The sequence below is a fragment of the Strix aluco genome, chromosome 8 (assembly GCF_031877795.1).
Source record: "Strix aluco isolate bStrAlu1 chromosome 8, bStrAlu1.hap1, whole genome shotgun sequence".
Lineage (NCBI taxonomy): Eukaryota > Metazoa > Chordata > Aves > Strigiformes > Strigidae > Strix > Strix aluco.
In genome coordinates this window covers 11,084,085-11,104,654 of record NC_133938.1, presented here as the reverse complement: position 1 = coordinate 11,104,654, position 20,570 = coordinate 11,084,085, and the positions used below count along the sequence as shown (strand labels likewise).

At 39.5% G+C, this 20,570-nt stretch overlaps 1 protein-coding gene across 1 annotated transcript; it reads right to left on the bottom strand.

Annotated features, from left to right (window-relative positions):
• Positions 1 to 5,895: 5,895 nt before the first annotated feature.
• LOC141926428 (riboflavin-binding protein) lies at positions 5,896 to 20,322 on the bottom strand. Its single transcript, XM_074832146.1, has 5 exons — positions 17,431 to 20,322; positions 16,631 to 16,730; positions 15,357 to 15,485; positions 10,194 to 10,305; positions 5,896 to 6,248 (listed from the first exon to the last, which is right to left on the bottom strand). Exons 1-5 carry the CDS (start codon positions 17,750 to 17,752, stop codon positions 6,012 to 6,014), a joined length of 900 nt encoding a protein of 299 aa, XP_074688247.1. The 5' UTR covers positions 17,753 to 20,322; the 3' UTR covers positions 5,896 to 6,011.
• Positions 20,323 to 20,570: the final 248 nt, after the last annotated feature.

The following is a 20,570-nucleotide window of genomic DNA, read 5'->3' as shown; positions in this document are numbered from 1 at the left end:
TCATGTTCTGGGTACACTTACCTAGCAGGAAGTTTGGAGGAATTCCAGTGAAACTGGGAATGTTGTGCAATATGCGTGGCTACAGTTTCCTACCAGTTAGAAGATTCTTGTGTTTAAGCCATAGATCTGGAGCAATTCCAGGCAATTTGATTTAAAGTAAACATCCTGGATGCAGTGTGTCAGATACTAGCACAATATTGTTTTAGTCTTTCTCATTTCTCCTGTGGGAATAATCATTCCATGAAGAAGGAAAGTGATCTAATGAGAGAATTAACTCAAGAGCTTGAACACTGAATTAATCACAGCTGTCTGAGAGGGGAACCAAGGCAAACTCCACAGAGAGCTCACTGCATTTCCAAGGAAGGAGGCCAAAAGAATACTAAGACTCAGATAGCAGTTGGTGATCAAAACAGAGGCAGGAGAGATAGGCTTTTGGTAGCTAAAGGGAAGCAAAACTGTGCAGCAAAGAGATTTTCCCCCCTTATTTCTCTGAGAAGTTAAATCTCAGTAGTAGGGGATCGCTGCAACTTTTTCTTGGAGCTGTTGAAAGCTGCCAGACTCTTGGGTCTGACCCCGTGTCTCACTTATCTGAAGTAGATGGCTGATTTCATAGCTTGGCTCTTTTTTCGCTGTTGTCTAGAGTTGTCCTGCAGCTTCACACTGAATTAGACCTGCTCACTAAGGTGGCTTTATCGAAGGTGCAGGTCTTCATTTGTCAAAAAGAAAAATGAGTTGTGCTTGAGAATTATCAGTCTTCAGGCACATGAGACTTTAGTCTTGCCATTAGTAAAGTTTGGCAATGTTTCAAATTGTAATCCAAATCCTAATGCTTTTTGGACTCTTTACTTAACTCTTCTTGTCTAAATCACCATGTTCCCTTGGATAATAAAGTAGAGCAAACACACAACAGACCCATGAGCTGTCTAGAGCAAGTGGCATTTTTAAAAATAACTCCAAGTTATGCAAACCTTTTGAACAGAAAAAAAGGAAGATAACCTGAAAATGTGCATAAATTCAGCTAATTCTATCCCCTGTTTTAATATAGTCATTAGATATATATCAGGAGCATGTTTACTGTCCTAGAAGGTATTGCACTTGCACTGACAGAGCTTATGAGCCGATTTCATTGAGAAGAGGGATAGAGTTAACCTCTGCCTGATACCCACCACATTCCACAGCCTGTGTGTGCAGCGGGGTCATTCCAGATGCAGCGTCTCTCTGGAATGTGAGATACGTCACAAACTCTGAGTAACTGTTAGTAGGATGTCTGCAGGTCCTGCATCTGTTTGCTTTGTGAGTCAGGACTTCCAGGGCTCTGCATACACTGAAGCCTTAGAAGATTAAATCTTCCACAGTGCAGCATTTCAACTGTAAATGGCATAGGCTGCTACTACACATCCTAGTTCTGTGGCTGCTCTGCTGTTCTCTTGCCACGTATTTCCCTGGATGAATTTTTTCCTTGATTTACCTTTCTTCAGTGCAAGCATTTTTCATCTCCCTTTTCGCAAGTTCACCTTTGGAGGCTTGGACTAGTTCTCTGGTTAGAAAGATCATTTTTATTCTAATCTTGTCCTTCAAAGAGCTTGCAGAATCTCTACTTCATTGTCTGAGTAAGCAAAAGTGTTCACTAGAATCAGAACAGACCCTTTGGGATTCCTAACAGAAGACCTGTCTGAGTTTAATGACAACATACCCATAGTAATATTTTGATGTATTTTTAAACCAGTTGTGCACAAGTATTATGATGATTTTGTTTGCACTTTGGTTTTCTCAGCTTGCCTATCAGGATATTACATCAAATGTTATCAAAACCCTTAAAAACCTGTGTCACATTTACAGCTTTCCCTTTTTCTGCAGGCTGGTTGTCTCTCAGCAAGGGAAATAAGCCTGTTTTGAGATCATTTGTCTTAAATAATCTAACATTATTTTTATAATTTTGTTATACTTCAATGTACATGGAAATGCATTGTTTAATAACTTGTTCTATTTTTTGGATGCTCAGCATTTGCAATATTTTATTTCATAAAATCTCTTTTATAATTTTTGCATAATAACTTCTGTCCAAGGATCACCTTACAAAGTGCAACTCCATTTGCAGTGTGAAATAAGGCTCCGAAGCAGAACTTGTCCATGCTAGTCCTAGTTCTGCAATACTTGCAATGATCAGATAAGTCTCTTACTGACTCTTTCCCACTGACTCAGTTTGCTTCTCACTACTTATTTTCCCCTCAGGTGTATTTTGAAGATTAATGAATATTTATAAAATGCTTCTGAGTGAAACCTGCACATGAAAAATGCAACAGAAGTTGAAAATATCATAATTACTGGTGCTTATTATTTTTTAAAAAGGAAGCTATATTGCAGTCAATATCCATGGAGAATTATGAACCATAAAAATAGAGTGAGAACTCTAAAGGTACTGCAGGAAATTGTGGAAATTAAAGGTGAAAACAACTGAGTAACCTCATGAAGAAAGCCTTGCAATGGTACAACATACAGTGGGCCAGTTTTGTTTATAATGCTTAGTATTGAAATATGTGCATTACAGAAGGATGATGAAATCCTTCTCACTCTGCAAGTAATTAAAGATGAAGTTCATCATCGTAAGTAACAATAATTTTAAAGCAGCAGGCTCGGATAGCCTATACTGAAGAGCTCTAGCAGAACTGTCAAGAGAGATCTCATTTGTAATATCTCCTGGCATTTCAGTGAAATTTCAGAAGACTCATAGTATTGTGCCAATGTTTAAGGAAAAAAAATAAATAAACAGAGCAAGCAGGATGACCCAGCTAGCTGTGTTATGGTTAACGTGACACCAGTCCCAAGTAGCACAGTACAAAAGCCGAAACTTGGCCAGGCTGTAAATAAGTCAATAATTGGCAATAATTCTTATCAACATTGTCTTGGTGATAAACCCAATTTAATTTCTTGATAAAGATTGTAAGTCTGTTTCCTACAGATTAGTGTAGGAACATATTTCACAACATATTTCACAAAGCATTTGATCTATCATTGTGACATTTTGATAAAGCTCTTAGTCTAGTGTCACCAAATACAGAGACATTTCAGTTGCCTGGGCCAGTGTGGGTCCAGAAGCAGGGCATGTGCTTTTGAGCTGTGGTGCATAGCAGGCACTTACCAAATCAGGTCAGCATTAGCTGGGGAAGTCTGCAATCATCAGTAACTTGGATCTTTCCTTTCCCTGGTTCACCTACAGCAGTGTATTGCTGTAGTCTGATTTTTATTGATTTGCGTTGTTTCAAATTTTGCTTTATCTGAGCTATCCTAGCCTTTCTATAAATGTAAAATCACCACTGATAGCATTTCTGAATGACACAGAGATTGTTTAAAATCTAAATTACTGTGAATATAGAGCAGCTAGACAGAGCAAACAGTGGCTTAGGAAGGTTGGTATATTCACACGAAGGTTTTGTAATACAACCAAGTTCAAAGCAATAAGCCTAAGAACTAAGATCACAGTTCACAACTCTGGGACCAGGGAGCTGTATAGTGGAAAAGAGTTAACACCAAGAAAATATGAGGAACACATACATGGACACTGGAGGCATGCAAATAATCAGAATGACGCCTTCGTAGACACAGGCAGTGAAATCAGGGGGAAGTGTGTAGAGAGGCAGGGAAACGCTGCCATGGCGCACGGCTTTGATTTGTACAATTTAGGGAGGATAGTCATGACTGGAGAAGGTACAGCAAGAACCATAATTATGATCTAAGGAGAGAGGGAATGCCTTACAATGACATATGTAAACTAAATAGAGCTAAGATAGAGCTAATTGCTAAGAAGCAATTTGATCCACTGTATATGCTGCTGAGCAGAAAAGCAATGCTGAATACTGAAGAACTCTAATACAACACGCTTTGGCAACAACCAGTGGCTGAAAGCTGAAACAACAAACGTTAAATCAGGGATAATCTTTAACACTGAGGAAACAAATGATCAGGTGCATTGGCCAATTCTCCATTATTTGAAGTTTTAAATCAATACTGAAAGTCTTTCTAGATGATAACTTGTATTTGAATAAAACTTACCTGGATCAATGAAAGAATGACCAAGAGATATGGGACAATTTCTACGCTAGGGACAACTGAGTAGTTCTTGACTTTTTGGCTTAGAAAAGAGATGACCTAGAGGAAATGTGGTAGCTCTGCAAAATTATTTGGGTCACAAAAGAGTTAAATGGTTTGCTTAGGGTACATCATGAGTCAGTGGGAAAGTTATGAATAGGAGCTAATTGGTCTTGGTCCCTTAGCTGCTGTAGGATCCAATGTTGTTCAAGAGCATGCAATAACCGGTCCATGGCTCATCCTGAAACTAAGCATGGAAGAATTGTTTGTTGAAAGTGGTTTCAAGAGTAATTTAGCCAGAGCAAAGAGAATAAAGTGGAATGGGAAGAAAAAGAGCAGAGACACAGGCAGAAACAATTGTGCTTTACTTAACAAAAAACATGAAGGAAATCTTTGGCTATGGTGATACAGAAAAAGTTGGTGTTATAGCAGGGAGAAGGGAGAATTAATTATTGAATTTTGAGCACAGCAAAATAAAAAGCAGGAAAATTTCTGCTCTGATTCAGGTGCAATAAAGAAGCACAGGAAAGAACAGAGTTAGTGAAATGGGGGGGAAAAGGACTGTCAGAGCTTTACAGAAGACCAAATTCTTGTTTTTTCTTTTCAAACAGTAGAACTGACAAATTGAGTTAGCACGAAATACAGATGTAGCAAAGTATCATTCTAAAAACAATTCAGTGCTGGTAGGAATTAGTCCATTGTTAAATATACTGAGAAGCTGGTTGGAAGCAGAGCATGACCTAATGGGTTTAGCATTACTGTTGCAGCTGTGTGAAACCATTCCAATAAATAAACAGGCCAGTGAAGAAAGTGTGCTGGATTTTTAAGATTCTCCTAATTTAACAGGATGTGCCAAGTCATTGTTTTAACTGTGGGCCAGATCCTTAAATGCTGTAAGGTGCCTAGCTCCATAGCAAGCACTGGGATTATGCTGATTTTCACAATTTGATAACCTGACCCCTGAAATTAAATCCTTCTCATGGCTTCCCTGGTGATACTACTATGAAAGGCTGTATAGAATGGCACAGACCTGTCCACTCCACTGCAGTGGAGTCAGGGGGAGTATGGATGCATAATTGAAAGCAGGATTTCTTTCATCCTTGTCTGACAAGTCCACCTGGGATTGGTGCAGATTTTGGTTTTACTTTGACCTAACAGTGATGCTGGGAACCAGAACTACTGATGGGAGAAACCTGATTGGGGCCATCTCTGACACTTCCATTTGTCACAGATCATTCTGTCCAGAATAATTCAGTGGGATTAATTGCACTCAAAATTATGGTTCAAATTATATTGTGAGAGACTTTTGCACTGCTGTTTAAGGTAAAAGCCCAGTGCAACAGACCGTGGATACTGTATACTGGCAATATCCAGTAAACAGTATGCAGGGATTTATCTAGTACACCACAATCTCCTGTTTTGCAAGAATGTTTTTGAGACATAAAATAAATACATTTCGGTGGTCTGTAGCCAGGGTCACTGGCCTATTTCTGCCTGCAGCGTTTCTTCTTCATCCGAGCAGAGTCAGGCATACCAGAACTCGTGACAGAAGTGCTGTGTGCCTGTGCTAATGAAAGGTTTGGGTTGAAGATTTGGTGCATTATTGGCATGGCCTTCCAGAGGTCTCCAGTTCTCACTGTTCCACCTTAAGTCAGCAGGAGCTGCCTGTGCCTCTCCTCTTTGAAAGTCAACTCCTAGCTGTTACCTTCAGGCTTCTAGCTGTTCAGTTCAAGTCACAAGATTACACCTGTGCTAACCTGTCTGGGAGCTTTGTGATGCAGATGCAAAAACATCACAGAAAGATTAATATAACCAGCCATTGATTTATTATGTTCTAGGAAGTAAGGGATAAAGCAGGCTGGTGTGATGCCCTGAGCCCAGCCTCCATGACGATTTCTCTTGTCCTGACATACATCCGCCAACATTTATCTTGTTTGTTCTCCTTCCTCTCCCTTTAGTTTCTCAATCTTCAGGAGTTTCTTTTGGCAGGCATGCTCCTCACTGCTGCTGATGCTGGAGCTTTCCTCTGAGCTTTCGGAGAGGAGATACTTGATTGCCATCATGTCCTTCTCGTTCATTTGCAAGCAGATGCAGGAGGATTTGCTCACCTTAAATGACTCCCCCCACATATTCTGGCACATGTCAGTCCCATCTGTGTACATCTGTGTGTCAAATAAGAAATGCATCAATTACATTTTAAAAGAATTGAGTGAAAATCAGTTTGTACCAAACTGATAAACATTTACCGGTACTAGATTATAAAAAAACAGTCTGCAGTCATTCACTGTCTTGCTGTGTGCCAGGCTTCATCACTTCTGAGATATCTTAAAATGTTACTCAGTTCCACAGCTGGCAAAAGAGATTTGCCTGTTGTGAAAGCAAGTGATTACACAAAGTGCAAAGTGATCAAAAGCCAGCCCTTTGTTTCTACTGTGGGGCTGACAGCCCAGCTAGCTTCCTGGGTCTGACAGACCAAAGCTGTGAGTGAGAGGCTGTACATGTCAGGACACTCTGACACGTCTTGGGATCTCAGCAGTGCTGAAAGTGCCAGACACTGCTTTGAATACGGGAATCTTTATATCTACAGGCTAGAGACAGCCCAGTGGAGTCACAGCTCCGTGTGATCTCTTCATGCCTGCTGCAACATACATCATGACCGAGCAGGACCTCACAGACAACAAGAAGGGATATAACTTAGAAAATGCTTGAAGAAACTAAGTTTTCTTCCAGCTTCCAAAGTGCTATGTCCAGTGGTGCAATGGCCTTTCTGGCTCAAGAAATTGTAAACAGCAGCTTCTTGTACTCTCTTCAAGTGAATCTGTCTTATTCTTGGTACTACATCGTTTTGTAAGGCCTGTGTCCTAGGACCTGTACAACCATACAGCAAAGATATTTCTTGTTTGCCAAGCTCACGTTGTGACAACCTTCTGTCCGCCCAGCTTGAGTTCACCTAAAGAGTATTAGTTTAGGAGTTATCATGTCCAGCCACAAAGTAGGCAGGATATACACTTTATCTTGCCTGCATTTATCCCATGTGTTTGTGGCTGAAGTTCAATCTTTTCTGTTTCTGTAAAGGAAGCTTTAGGTACTCCCAGAAGCAAAGCTGAGAATGATGTTGCGGGTGGGAGTGACAGCAAGAGTAGAAGCCTTGGGAATTAAGGAGTGTTAATGACTGAAACAGTGGGCCAGGCAGCAGGACTGCTGGGCTCCATTGATGACTGATTCACCTTGACCATGTCACCAGTATCTCTCTGAAGAAAGCTGTATTTCATCTGTAGTAGTACAAGTAGTCCTTGCACATGACACCGATTCTTTAATTCTACAGTGTTTCTCTTAGTGCTGTAATTTCTGGATGATGTGCTGGTTTATTGTCATCACCAGCTCATATAAAGATCTGATATTGTGAATATTGCAGAAGGTTCCCTGTCTTTGTGGTTGGGAAATTGATGCATGGAAGCTGCTCTGTGTGCAAAAAATCAATGGTTACAGATTTTAAGTCTATTATATGGAAGCAGGACTGGGCATCTGTAGTCCTGCAGCTTTTTCTGCTCCACCTATTTTCCACAACAAGTTCTTCTTGTGAGATGTCCCCCTGTATCCCCATATGCAAAACTGTGTTGACCTATACTGTGCAGGAAGGCAGCTGAGAAGAAATCATAATCATCATTTTGCCTTAGAAATCTATCCTTCGTGAGTAATACAGAGTCCATTCCAAATAGCCCCAAAGACTCTGTAGTCTGTAAAACAGCTTTTCAGTTCACATATTGCTCCACGGATGCTGCAGTTGCTGGAGGAGGAGTGTGGAGGTTGGCTAGTGCACTAGGAGCAATGCAGGGTCAGAAATGGAAAGATGGCTGCATCTAGTTCTCTCCTTGTGTTCTTAGGGCAGGCAGATCTATCTGTTTCTTTCCCACTATTCCTGTGCTTTTAAGCCGTCTTAGACATCTTTTTCCAGCTCCTGTACAGTTCCTGGATTTCTACCTGCCTTTACCTAATCATTCCAGAAAGTATTAGAAGCTGTCGTGGTTTTCTTTGGTCTGTATGCAGGATACATGGCTACATCGTATTTTGGTGTCCCACAGGTTCTGTAACATGTATTCATGCTCTTCTACTTGTTAAATTGGTAATTTTATTTCGACCTTCCTCCTAACTCTGCTTAAAGATCAGAGCATAGCCAGAATGCTGCAGCAAACAAGCAGTGCACACAGCCCTTTTACCAAACATGTCCCTAAATTACTGCAAAGGATTCTGATTCTTCAGCTTCTTGGAAAATGTTTTAGTCTGTGCATTAACATTGCTTGGGGAGCACTCAGCTGGGAGAACAATGACAAAATGTGCCTCGATTTATCCAGGCTAAAACTGGCTAGGATTTGTTGTGCATTCTTAATATTCAGCATTTGTTCCATATTCAGCATTTGTTCCAAATAGTCCTTACAACCACTTGCATATGTCAAACGCAGGGCTGATGATTGCTGCTGCGTATGAGCCGAGGGCATCAAAAGAAAGGAACATTGGAAAACCATTTGTGCTTCTGGGTAACAGTAACTTTCTTTTCCATGAGTTGAGTCCAAACCAAGTGAGTCTAGTGTTTGTATATCATGTAATTTTCATACGGAATATGTGTTTTTTTTAATTTCTCTGAAGAAACTTCATCTTTATTCTTACTTACCATGCAAACCTATTTTTGGTAAAAACATGGGCAGTTTAGGGTGTGGTTCCATTTAGTTTAGGAATAGCTGTGCCTGGCTTCAAGTGATAAGAACTCTGAATTTGCTGCATGTTTTCCCTGCAGATGGTATATTTTCTTTAAGAAATAAGTACAAGGGAATTCAAGGTTAAAAACTTCCATCTCTGGACCAGTTTGAACAGGGACTGGAGATTATTATTTTGTTTTTCACTTCATCTGGAACTACTGATGATTTAGCACATCTGGGAAACTAAGCTGTAAGTTTCCGCAGCCCATTTGTTTTTTGGCCACCTTCCTGAGCCTGCTGATTAGTGTCACTTTTGCAAGGCAGACAGCAATCCTGCACTAACTGGACTGTGACTTCCAGTTTTATCAGTTGCTGAACTGACTTCTGGAAGTACGTGCACTTGAATTGAATTCAAAACAGTGAATCTGGGATCTCTGCAAGCCATACTACCAGTCCCTAAGCAGTACACTTAAATTTCATTTGCTTCTGCAATTTGGACAGTTTTCATGGACTCAGTGAAGTTCAACTTAAAAGTATTCAAATAAGTGTAGCAGTTTTGAGCTGTATGATATTGCCCTGATGCTAAACTTACTTGAGTCACTGGGAAAAATCCTACCTGACTCATGAAAGGTCTGTAGATCAGGTTCCAGGCCACCTTGCTCCTATAAGTCTTGTCAGTTCTCATTTTATACACTTTTGCTCATAAAATTAGTTATCCTAACCAAGAAACCTTCTCAGAAAGATGGGATGAGCTCTCAGAAAGCTTGTCAGTGCTGCTCTTTAACCATCAGAGTTGTATAGAACAAAGTTAACTCTGCCTAGCCATTGGCAGACACAATGGAGAACACACATGAGAGATATGACGGGTCTATGGAGAACAAAAGGGAGACAATTAGAAAAATGTCAGGACTTTGGGACTTGGAAGATGGAAAAGGACTTGGACATAACAAGGTAAAATAGAGAAAAGGGCAAAGATGCCTAATAGGCAAGAAAACCTTAAAAATTCCTTAGTGATTTGGGAACTTACATCCCAGTTAAAAAAGGCAGAGGTGTGTAAAGCCCCACATTATGTAAGGAAGGTTATAAAATGCATCTCAGTGTCTCTGTTGTATGAACAAAGTTAATTTATCTTTTACTTTATAAACCCCACTGTGGTTAAAATATCTGTGCTGCTTGAACTTTTTTTTCACAAGTGGCATGAATAGTGATTAATTAAATGTATATATACTTAGAGTGATTTACATAAATATAAATGTTTTAAGATTTATGTACTTAAAAACTCTGATGTAGGTATGACTTGAAACTGCTGAAGTAAAAATAATTCACCTGTTGCATTTTACACCCATATATTCAGGAAAAAACCCCCAACTCTTAATGCCATCTTTTCTGCTCCAGCTGATCAGAGTTTCTTACCTCACTGTACGGAATACATTTATTCTTACAGTGGTTTTCTCCACTTTCATCCCATTCCCAGTCCGTCAGCCAGTTATAAACACATATGGAATCATCTTTGCAGGCTTCATACCTTCATGGAGATTAGTGTGGAAGATACAGTTATTTCTCTCACTTTTTTTCAGTGGACTCAGATTCAACTCAAAAAGTCTACGCTGGCTATGCTCGTAACGTGGTATGGTTGCACAGTAGAGCTTAGCAACAGATCTTCAAGAGATGTGCACATTATCTTAGCTTGACATGTACATAAACTCTGAGCTGGCCAGGAAGACCTAAATCCCAATGAAAACTAAACAGCTCACCCATTTCATTTTATACTCACAGACATAAGTAAAGGGCTCGTGTTCTGAGGAGCAGCACTCATTCATGCAGTGTTTTCTGCTTAGTTATGTTTGCTGATGTTACTGAGAGGAGGAAATACGGTGTGGGAGGGAGTTTCATGAATGCTGATGTTCAATATTGTGACAGAGCACAGGTACACTAACAGTGAAACTGTCACTTGAGGAAGATGTGGAGAAAGTTTGTATTTATGAATTAATATGGGAAAAGAAGATTGATATTTCCTGAGCAGGGGGTTGCTATGAGGATTGTGCACTGAAATAAGGAAAATCCACAAACAGAATCATATAAACTAATAGGCTGTCAGCCTCAGAATGACGCTTTCAAAGGAGTTAAACTTGAAGTGACTGAGGAAAGATAATAGTCTTGTAGTGTATAGGTATAAAATTTGAAATTTTAAGTTATTTTTACCTTGTAAGTGGTAATGTAAAAAAAAGCTTGTAAATGGCCTGGAATGAGTATGGTATGCAACTGACTGGTCTATGTGATGAGAGATCGCATGACTTACCATTATCCTATATAATTTCCTTCCTTCCACTTCTTATGTTCTACTTTTTGGCTCTTACCTTTCTTAAGGATCACTTTCTGCAAATCAGTTAACATCTGCTTAAATTTAGTCTCAATGGCTTCAGGCAGACTATTCACACCAGCCACTGAGAGTGCCAAAATCACGAGGCACAGCTTTCAAAAAGTTAGCATCGCTCAGCATGGTATTTATCATTAATGCCTTTGGATATATTTTCTGTTTGTTATTTTTGATCTTCAAGGTCATGTTTCCAAAACTATTTTGATATCACGAGGGCTGCAGACTTTAATTTTTAAATGAAATATGAGGTTGTCATGTGGTCACAGAACTACAAGCACTAGACAGTGCAGTACATTTGCACATGCAGAAAGGCAAGAACACGCACATCTGCAGATCTTCACATAGGTTTTCTGGGCTTTTTGGGGGGAGAAAGAGCAGTAACAGATGGAGGGTAGCCAGTGCCTGAAGTGAACAGGTCTAGGGCAGGAGACACGTATTCTCAAACGTGTTCATCCATAAAACTGCTGTCAGAGTTAGGGGCTCTGCTGGAAATATAGGCTGCAATTTGATAAATTAATATAATGTGACACTAATAGGCAGATCCTACCAGCCTGTGGCATGACTGGATTTGGGACTAGGGACTACAAGAATAATTGGTTTGTTGTTTGTCAGCTGCTGCATGTACCCTGACTGAGAAGGACACACAGAGGTAATTCCCCAGTGACAGCTGTTTCTCTAATGCTGGTCACTTTGCCTGCTTGAAGGCATGCCAGTTGGGAGCATCAGTGCAAACCTTTTGTTAATCACCATCTATGAACTCTTCACAAACCAGCATCAGATTCAAAAACTACCCCTTGATTCTTCAAGCTGTGTAGGCATGTCCTTTACTTTATGCACACACTTAAATTCACTGCTTTCTACCAAAGTCGATCAATATCCGCTGTGAGCTGCCTGATACTGCACTTCTACTTAAAGCAGTTGTGCCCTTCCCACAGTCTTCTTTTTTGGTTTCCTTTTTTATTTGGCTAAATATTTTTCAGCCTGATGGGCTCCCAGACCAGGGTTGCTTCATGGCCTCTCAGGCAGCACTGCTGGCGCGTGGGTGGGGACAGGATAGGGGCAGAGGAGAGGGCAGAACTGCTTCTTTTGACTGTCACCTTCAGTTATACTTTTTAAATTGTGAATATGTATTTCAGAGTTTTACTGGACTGGGGCATTCATGCTATGCATGTGGTTTCCTCAGGAATTTGAATTAAATATGTTTATTAAAGTATTTATATTTTTACTCACTATTATCTATTGAATTGTCAGATGAAATGTTTCCTGTTGATTATTGCCTGACTCTGTGGTTTGTTACATAAGCAGGTAGCAAGGCATAACTCTACTGTAACAAGTTTTTCTTTATCCCAATGGAAGTAATTATGAAGCTAAGTTTATGAAAAATTGTGACTTATGAAAAGTCTGATTTCTGCTGTCCAGAAACCCATAGCGGTTTCTTCAAACATTAATTAAAACCTGTGAGAAACATAAACATAAATATTGAAAAGATCCTGCCTGAACATACTAGTTCCCTACGCACAGGCAGGATATTTTTGTTTTAAAGCCCCCCCCTCCCCATTTTTTATAATTAGCTGTTTCTCTTTTAAAGGGCACAGGGCCCTTTCACAGGTGGATCAGAAACTGGCTTGTACATCGAGGTCTTTCAAAAGCAATAGTTTTAGGACTAGTGGGAGCGAGGAATCCTAAGACAATAGGAAGAAAAGGAAGGCCCCAAGCTAGTCAGATGAATTTCTCTTAAATGAAGTCATTGCTCATTCAAAATCCTCTGCACATTTCTGGCCACAAAGACATACAGTATGCAGCAGGCACACTCACGGCATGTAGAGAAAGTAGGTCATGTCACTAGCAGTGCTACAGCGTGCTAAAGGGACTCCAGTGAATAGAACATGAAAAAATGTTACTTTAAATCACCAGAAAGAGTGGGAATTCTGTCCAGGCTCTTTTCTAGCCTCAGGCCTTAAGCAGGGTGAGGGAATGGGTTTGACATTGGCACTAGGCAGGCACACAGACTAGCATGCATGGTAATGGGTCATCATTACATTTTTGATTCAGGCCAGGCATCTATGATGCCAACAGGGGCAATAGATCATTGTTTAGTATTTGTTTAGAGTAAAGCCTATTCTCTGCCAGGAGACTCTATACTGGAATGCAGCAACTCTTGATCACACCCCCCATACTTTCCAACAACAAAAGTTAAAATGCTGTTTACCTTGAGGTTCTGGCAATACCCAGCGGACACTGAAGGTTTTGCTATATAACACTGACCCACCATACCCACTTTGGTATAAATCTCATATATACTAAGACTGGCTTACACCAGTTCTTAGATTCAAACTAAACTTACAGGGTATATTTTCTTTCATCTTTACACTTTTACTAGATATAGCGGTTTGGTGATGATTTTGTGTGCTACTTATTTTGGGATATATTTGTTTTAGATATTGGTATTCTATTGCTTTGCCTGTTAGAGCTATTCTAAAACTCACTGGCAACTCCAATGCTTTAATACCAAAATGCTTTCAAATTTTGGTAATATTTTCTTCTGAGCTTTGAGATTCTGAGCACAAATTCAAGGTCTTGGTCTTTATCTTCAGGGAGGTCAATAATCTGGATTCAGTTTAGAAGATTAACAAAAATTTAGGAAGGAAGACTGCACAAGACAAATCTGTTCCTGAGGCACATGGAGTTTCCTAACTCAGAAATAAAATTAGTCACTAGAGGAAACTAGGGAAGCTAAGACATACATCAGCCCTTCTCACTATCTTCCATTACAAATTCAAGCTATGCTTCTTGTTTCCTTCTCTGGCACAGAGCAATGGAGACATACTTAAAGACATATCCTGCCAAAATACTGCACTGCATACATGACTTTGTTCTTGGAGAGAAGATGAGAGTGAAAATGGATCCATGTGTCAATAATATTCAAGTTGCGTAACCACTAGGGAAAGCACTGTACAGAGCAGCGCAGGAGAACCTGACCGTGTGCTACCATGTGTTATGTATTTTCTGTGCTTCCAAGAAAAGCACTTTTATAACATTTTTAGAAGTATTAAACAGTTTTATGTGATTTTCAGAGCAGCCTAAGGGATTCAGACATTCACAGTTCATTACTTTCAAGTGATCTAGCAGTTATAGTCCTACAGTGTGAACGCAGCCTGTGCTGCTTGTCCTATGCTTCACACCAATTTAACCACGCACACAAGTTACTGTAGTTACTAGGCACAGCATTAATATGGCCCTGACTGAGATTTATTTGTCACATGATGACATTATTTAAGATCCAGCATCCCAAAACAGGGAGGGAGGGAGGGAATGAGGGAGAGATATATGCTGGATATGGACCACTGAAAAAATCTCAGCACCCCACCTGGATATAATGCTCCTACCCCAAGACAAAGGACAGATGGGTGCTGGGTTGTCCCACTACATGTTTTGCACTCAAAAAAGAATGTGATTCCCTGATGCTATATTTTGGGAAACAAAATTAAATGTTATTATGCTTGCTCATTGCTATTAATATTTTTAGCATTACTTGGTTGCAAGTTTTTCTGAGATTCAGGCTTTTTAGAAGTGATTTTAGAGAGAGAGGGATGATGGAAGGGAAAAGGCCAAGGGTGAAAAAAAATTAGGAATTAAGCTAATTTGTTATATGAATTAATTGAAAACATACAAGAAGTGTTTGCTTTCATGATTTCATAGAGCATTTCATAGATATAGAAGAAATGTATCGCATCATGATCAAGTATTTAGATTTAAAATGCTAACTGCATAAATGCCAACTCACAGGCATGGACTTTTCAAAGCGTGGGCAGGCCCTCACTGCTGTTAGTGCTGTCAGTGTGGTGAGAGCTCCTCCGTCACGTCAGGCAGCTCTGGTGCCACTGCACTGCATCCTCAGGGAGAGCAGGACAGTGCTGTCCCTCAGTCATTAAACTCTGTCAGAGTTTCCTGACTCCATCCTGCATTCAGCCTGTGTCATTATTTTGGGGGTAGTAACTTAGCAGAGGAAAAAGTAGAGATGGCAAACAAGAAATGAAGAGGAAGAACAAGAGAAAAGGCATAAAGGTAGTGCGACACCATTGAACTTAGTGCCACTTGACTGGGAGATCTGTGCTTCATCCACTCATGCTCCTTGGCACCCTAGTAACACAGGCATATTAAAGCTAAATAAAAGTACTGTGATAAAAAGCTGAACCTACCAGTCGTCACAAAAGCTTTGACACAGTGGAACAGACTGAATAGCAGCAGTGTAGTTGGGATGGATCCAGCGAGCAGCATGTGGAGAACACCGGTAAAAGCACTCAATTTTCTTTGTGAAATCTTCACAACTGTGGTGGGTGAGAAAAGCCACAAATAAGCCTGTTTCTGAACATCAAGGCTATAGCCTCAGTTTCCTAGGCCTGCTTTGATGTGGATGCAATACTACAGATTTGGAGAAAAACACAGAAAAGCATCCTTTTGCCCTGTTAGTGTCTAGGTTCCAAACTCATTCCTTTGGCATTGTGTACAGACCCTGACTGTGCAATTACCATAGCCAGCTAAAGAGCGCACAAATGTTTCCATGCATATTTCAGCCCTATTTGTGTAAGCTTTCTGTAAACTTCTGAGGCCTTGAGTTTTCCTGGCAAGAATGATTCCAGGCAATAATAAAATGTAGTTTAAAACTATAGTACAAAACTCCTTCTATGCTGTAGCCTCACGGTTTCACTAATCTTTAGATTTTCCCACAGCCCAGCTGAAGTTACTTAAAAATGCATACTGTTGCTGCTCTTCTGGGAGTGGCGGGCAATAGCTGTTACTTTTGCACATCTGTTTTTGCTTAATTGTTTTGTACTTTCATTCTTTTATTTCTATAACTTGCCATGTTTCACAGCTCTAACATCTAAGCGGGTACTAAATATCTTCATTATGAAGACATTCTTCATGGTTAAAAAACCCAGAGGACTACAAGAATTTTTATTCTAAATATTCAGAAGTTTCATTTCTGAACTCTGCATTTTTTTTGCAAGATCTAATAATCAAGTTGATCTGCTTTCTAAACAAAGGAAGAAGCCCAGTTTGTATTGACCAGGGGTCACACTCACTGGGATGTGATAGTTGCTTTGAAGAGCTACAGAGGTGCAGTGTGGTGGTTACCTCCTGGGTTTATGACTGCTCTGCATTGCTAGATCTGGTTCTATACTGGAAGCAAACTTGAAAAAACATAACCCTTTCTTGATAAAATGGCATAAATCCTTCTGCACGAATAGTATATACTTAGGGATTCATGGGCTCTTGTGAGAGGAGAAGAAACAGAGTCAGACATTGGTCAGGTACAGAGAAAAGATGGTGGGAACTAGGCTGGGTGGCATGATCTCCAGGGCAACCTAGGGACTGTCCATCAGCAGCTCCAGGAGGAGTTGCCATTAGCTGTGTGGCTCCTACAGCACAGATCTATTGAACCAGGACACAGACAACATCAAAGCTGACTTACGATTTACTGAGCTGCCCACATCTGTTCCAGTAGCTGTTGTTTACTTTAATTACTGGGGAATGAGCCAATTGCTCTGTGAAGTCTACATAGCAACAGGAAGCTGTTAGGAAAGAAACAGAGATCTTGCAATAAGGATTTTCTTTAATACTGTATTTGGAAGACTTAAAATGTAAGATGAATCTGCTTTGGTCTGTAACATGATAAAGTCTCTTAGTACTAACTAGAAGATGTCCTCAAGCTCTAACATTTTTAGTTTTAGAAGCAGCAGCAGTGTAAATGCTAAGTGAGGCGGGCTGGCATCAACCGTGCTTTGTCAAGGTGTGCCCAGAGAGCCCCAAGAATTTTACTAGTGTTCTGCCAGATGTTATATCCTGAGGGATACTAACTTTGAAAGCTGCCAAACATAAAAAGAGAGTTGAAGAAATGTAATAAATACTATACTTCCCTCACTATAGAATTTTGATTTCAACTTTCCCATTTGGTGTCTGCTACAATTAATTAATTTTTACACTTAAACACGTAAACCAAATTCACCTTTGCTGTAAACAAGAAAAATAACTGCATGAGAATTTTTTAAAGAAAATAAGTGAAGTCAATGAGAGTTCTGCAACTGACTTTGTTAAGAACCAAAATCTTACTCTCAGTTTGCATGCAGCAAAATGCCAGTGAAGGAAGCTTTTCAAATGCAACGTATACTGCATCTTACATATTTTTGAGAAATTAAGGGACCTGCCAAAACAATTAGTGTGTACAAAGCTGTACTTCTAGACTATATTTGGCAAAAATGAAACCACTCTTACATTTAGAGTACAGAGTGCATTCATGCATATTTGGCTCAGGACTTGGCTTCAGTTTGTGAGTGTCCCCTTCCAGACATCCATATTTTTGGCAGGTAGATGATGTTATGACAGCAAAGAGGGTGAGAGCAAACCTCAGCATTGTTGATCGGTTCTTTTTCCTGTATGGAGAGAAGTCTTTATTTATATCCTTTATTTCTGGGAGAAGGCATAACATTAAAAGGATGTACTGCTTTAAAAAAGCGACATATATAACCAAATAAAATATGCTCAGCAAAGATGCACACATAAATATTAAGGCACACATAAATATTAAGACACACATTCTCCCTTTCTCTTTGCTTGTTATATGAACACTTATACTTCTGCTACATATTTTTGAGGTTGGGTAGCAAGTGATAAAAGCCACCAATAGTTCAGACTATTTATGAAAGCATGTTACAATTTTCAGTATTTAAGAAAATGATTTTAAATTTCTTACACTGACCTGAATATATCTTCGAACCTTCTAAGAAACATTCCTCTACTTCAGTAGATTTGAAGAAAAGATCAATTAGTTCTAAAATTTGCAGAGCTGTTTTGCACACTTGGAAATCACATGTTTAATACAGGTGCAAGTGAGCTAGTAATAGTCAGCACCTGAGCTGGATAAATTACACTGATGACTTTGTTGAACCTATGCTAATTTATACTTAAGAATCTGATCCATTATTTTGTGCCTCCTTTGTAGAGTGCTCAAAAATGCAAGATAAAAACGTTTTGTCTGTGTGACTAAAATTTCTCTAAACACAGGCTACGTATTAGTGAGCTATATAGATAAATCTAGAACCTCTCACATAAATCAATGCATAATTCTTACTACATGCTATTAATTTAACCCTTCATTCATTAGTTAAATATTCCTGTTATCTTTTTGGAATAATTTTGCCTGAATAAGCATTGCATCTCCTCTATGTACCTAGACTTTTCAGCTATAAAGAAAACAACATGTTACAGAAGAAGAAAACAGTGTCTCCAGTTTCTCAGAAGTTTCTCACCTCTTTTGCTGTCCTTCTAGGTGATACTTTTCCCTGGAACAGGAACACAGTAAATTGCTTTTCTCATTTTCCACTTTATATACACACCATCTGGCATCAGTGCTCCAGAATTTGTTTGCCCTGGAAGAATTCCTTGACCCTTTGAAATGCTAACATAGATTTATCTCAAAAGCAGATGCAATGACCAGCACATAATGCCCTTTTATTGCTTGCAAACGTTGACATGATAAAGAGAAAAGTACAAATATAGGTTAGAATTAGAAAAACAACAGCTCTCCTATATAGCAAATACAACTAACCCCCCTGCCTGATTTTTCAAAGATTATTTGTATTATTAATTATTAGACTAATTTCTACAACAGTTTCATGGGGCTCTTATCAGAGATTAGGACTTCACTGAATTAGAGACATTAAAAACCATGTTTCATATTCCAGCCTGACTGGCTTAATTTTGACTATAGATACAATGGCTTGCCTTGGCTCACACAGTAATTTTACTGCAGCCCCTGTAAGAGAATCCACATCTCCCAATTCCCAGGTCTTTGCTCTTTTTTCACAAGATCCCTTTAAAACCTGCTGCTGTTTGCTCTGGTTGCTCTGCCCACCTCATCTGTACTCTCCAGCCAGTGTCACAAGCACTACAAGAAACCGTTGCTTGTACCATTGATAGTGATTCCTGATTGGATTTCATTGTGAGATCTGCTTTCTGCAAAGAGGATTCTGCATCTGAACATAAACCACTGTGTAAGGTAGGCATGGTGATTATGAATAGTTGCACTTACTTTCATAGATCAAATCCTGCTGAGTACTGTAAAGAGCAGCACCACTCAGTACCTTGCAATTATTTAGATGCGTAAGGAAAGTGGCATCTGTTGTTTTTGTGTTTAAAACAGAACACTGGTTTGTCAGATACTACTCTGGGGTCATTATTTACAAATCTTTTTTGCTTGAAAAAACAAACATTGGCACAGTGGAAGTGTGGTATGAATCTCATTGAGCAAACTCACTGAGCATGATAATAAAACAATCTCTATAAGCTACAAGCACTGATCCCTACCCTAGCTCTAGTAAATGCCTCACGGCAAAAGTCTTGCTGGCCTAGAAAGAGCCATTTCCAGATCAGTGAAAATTGAGCAATTTTTATGCTCCAGAATGAATTTAATTAAGACAAGTTTAAAGAATGAATTTAATTAAGGCGAGTTTAAAAAGGCATGAAGTAACTATAGGAGAAACTGAAGTAAATCTGATGGCTTATTACTCACGCCTTCACCTCATGTGGCTTGATCTAGTGTTGGCTGAAATTCATGGAGCTCCTTGCTGATTTTTAATGTAAAGGATTCGTGCATACTGCTCGGCACTCGGACCTGTGTATTGACGCAGAATAAAGACCGCTGTGTAATACGAACACTCACCTTCAATATCGTGATGAGTGGCTGGGCTAGCCAGCCTGGTAAAAAGCACAGAAATAGTACATGCTCTGTGCCTTACTGCTCCGTTTGCGCAAAATCTATGCACACTTGTAGAGGTGTAAGCATGCCAAGAGGTTTCTTGTAATGCCTCTGTTCACTGAATTGACATACAAATTATAGTAAACTATAGGAAACTGGGATTTCTTTCAGGCTTTGAGTATGAGCCAAATGGGACCACTTGCTGGGAGATTAGGCAGAGTTTCTAGCAGCAGGAAGGAAAATTGTCATATGTTTGTGATTTCTCAGACTTGGCTTTGGTTAGCAATACATGTAAGCAGGCTCAAGCTAAGGCGCTTTTAGAGAGCTATACATCTTCATCACCTGAGAGGTGAATACTGATTCTTTTTCTGGAAGTATTCTCTGGCTAGTTATTTTGTGTAATGTCTTATACTGAGAAATTCATTAAAGGAAGTTTCTTACCCCTTCCCATACTTGAATGGGTCGTTTGTCTTTATTTGTTAAAATTGAACTTACTGTGAAGTACTCAGTGATGTTCTTGTACTTTAAGACTCCTACTGCCATTTAATTTTAATACTTACAGTGCCCTGTAACTTGTATTCATCTTTTCAAGAGCTAAAGTGTGTGTGATATTAAGAGAAAGAGTTAAAGCGTGCGTGATGTTAAGATACTGCCACAG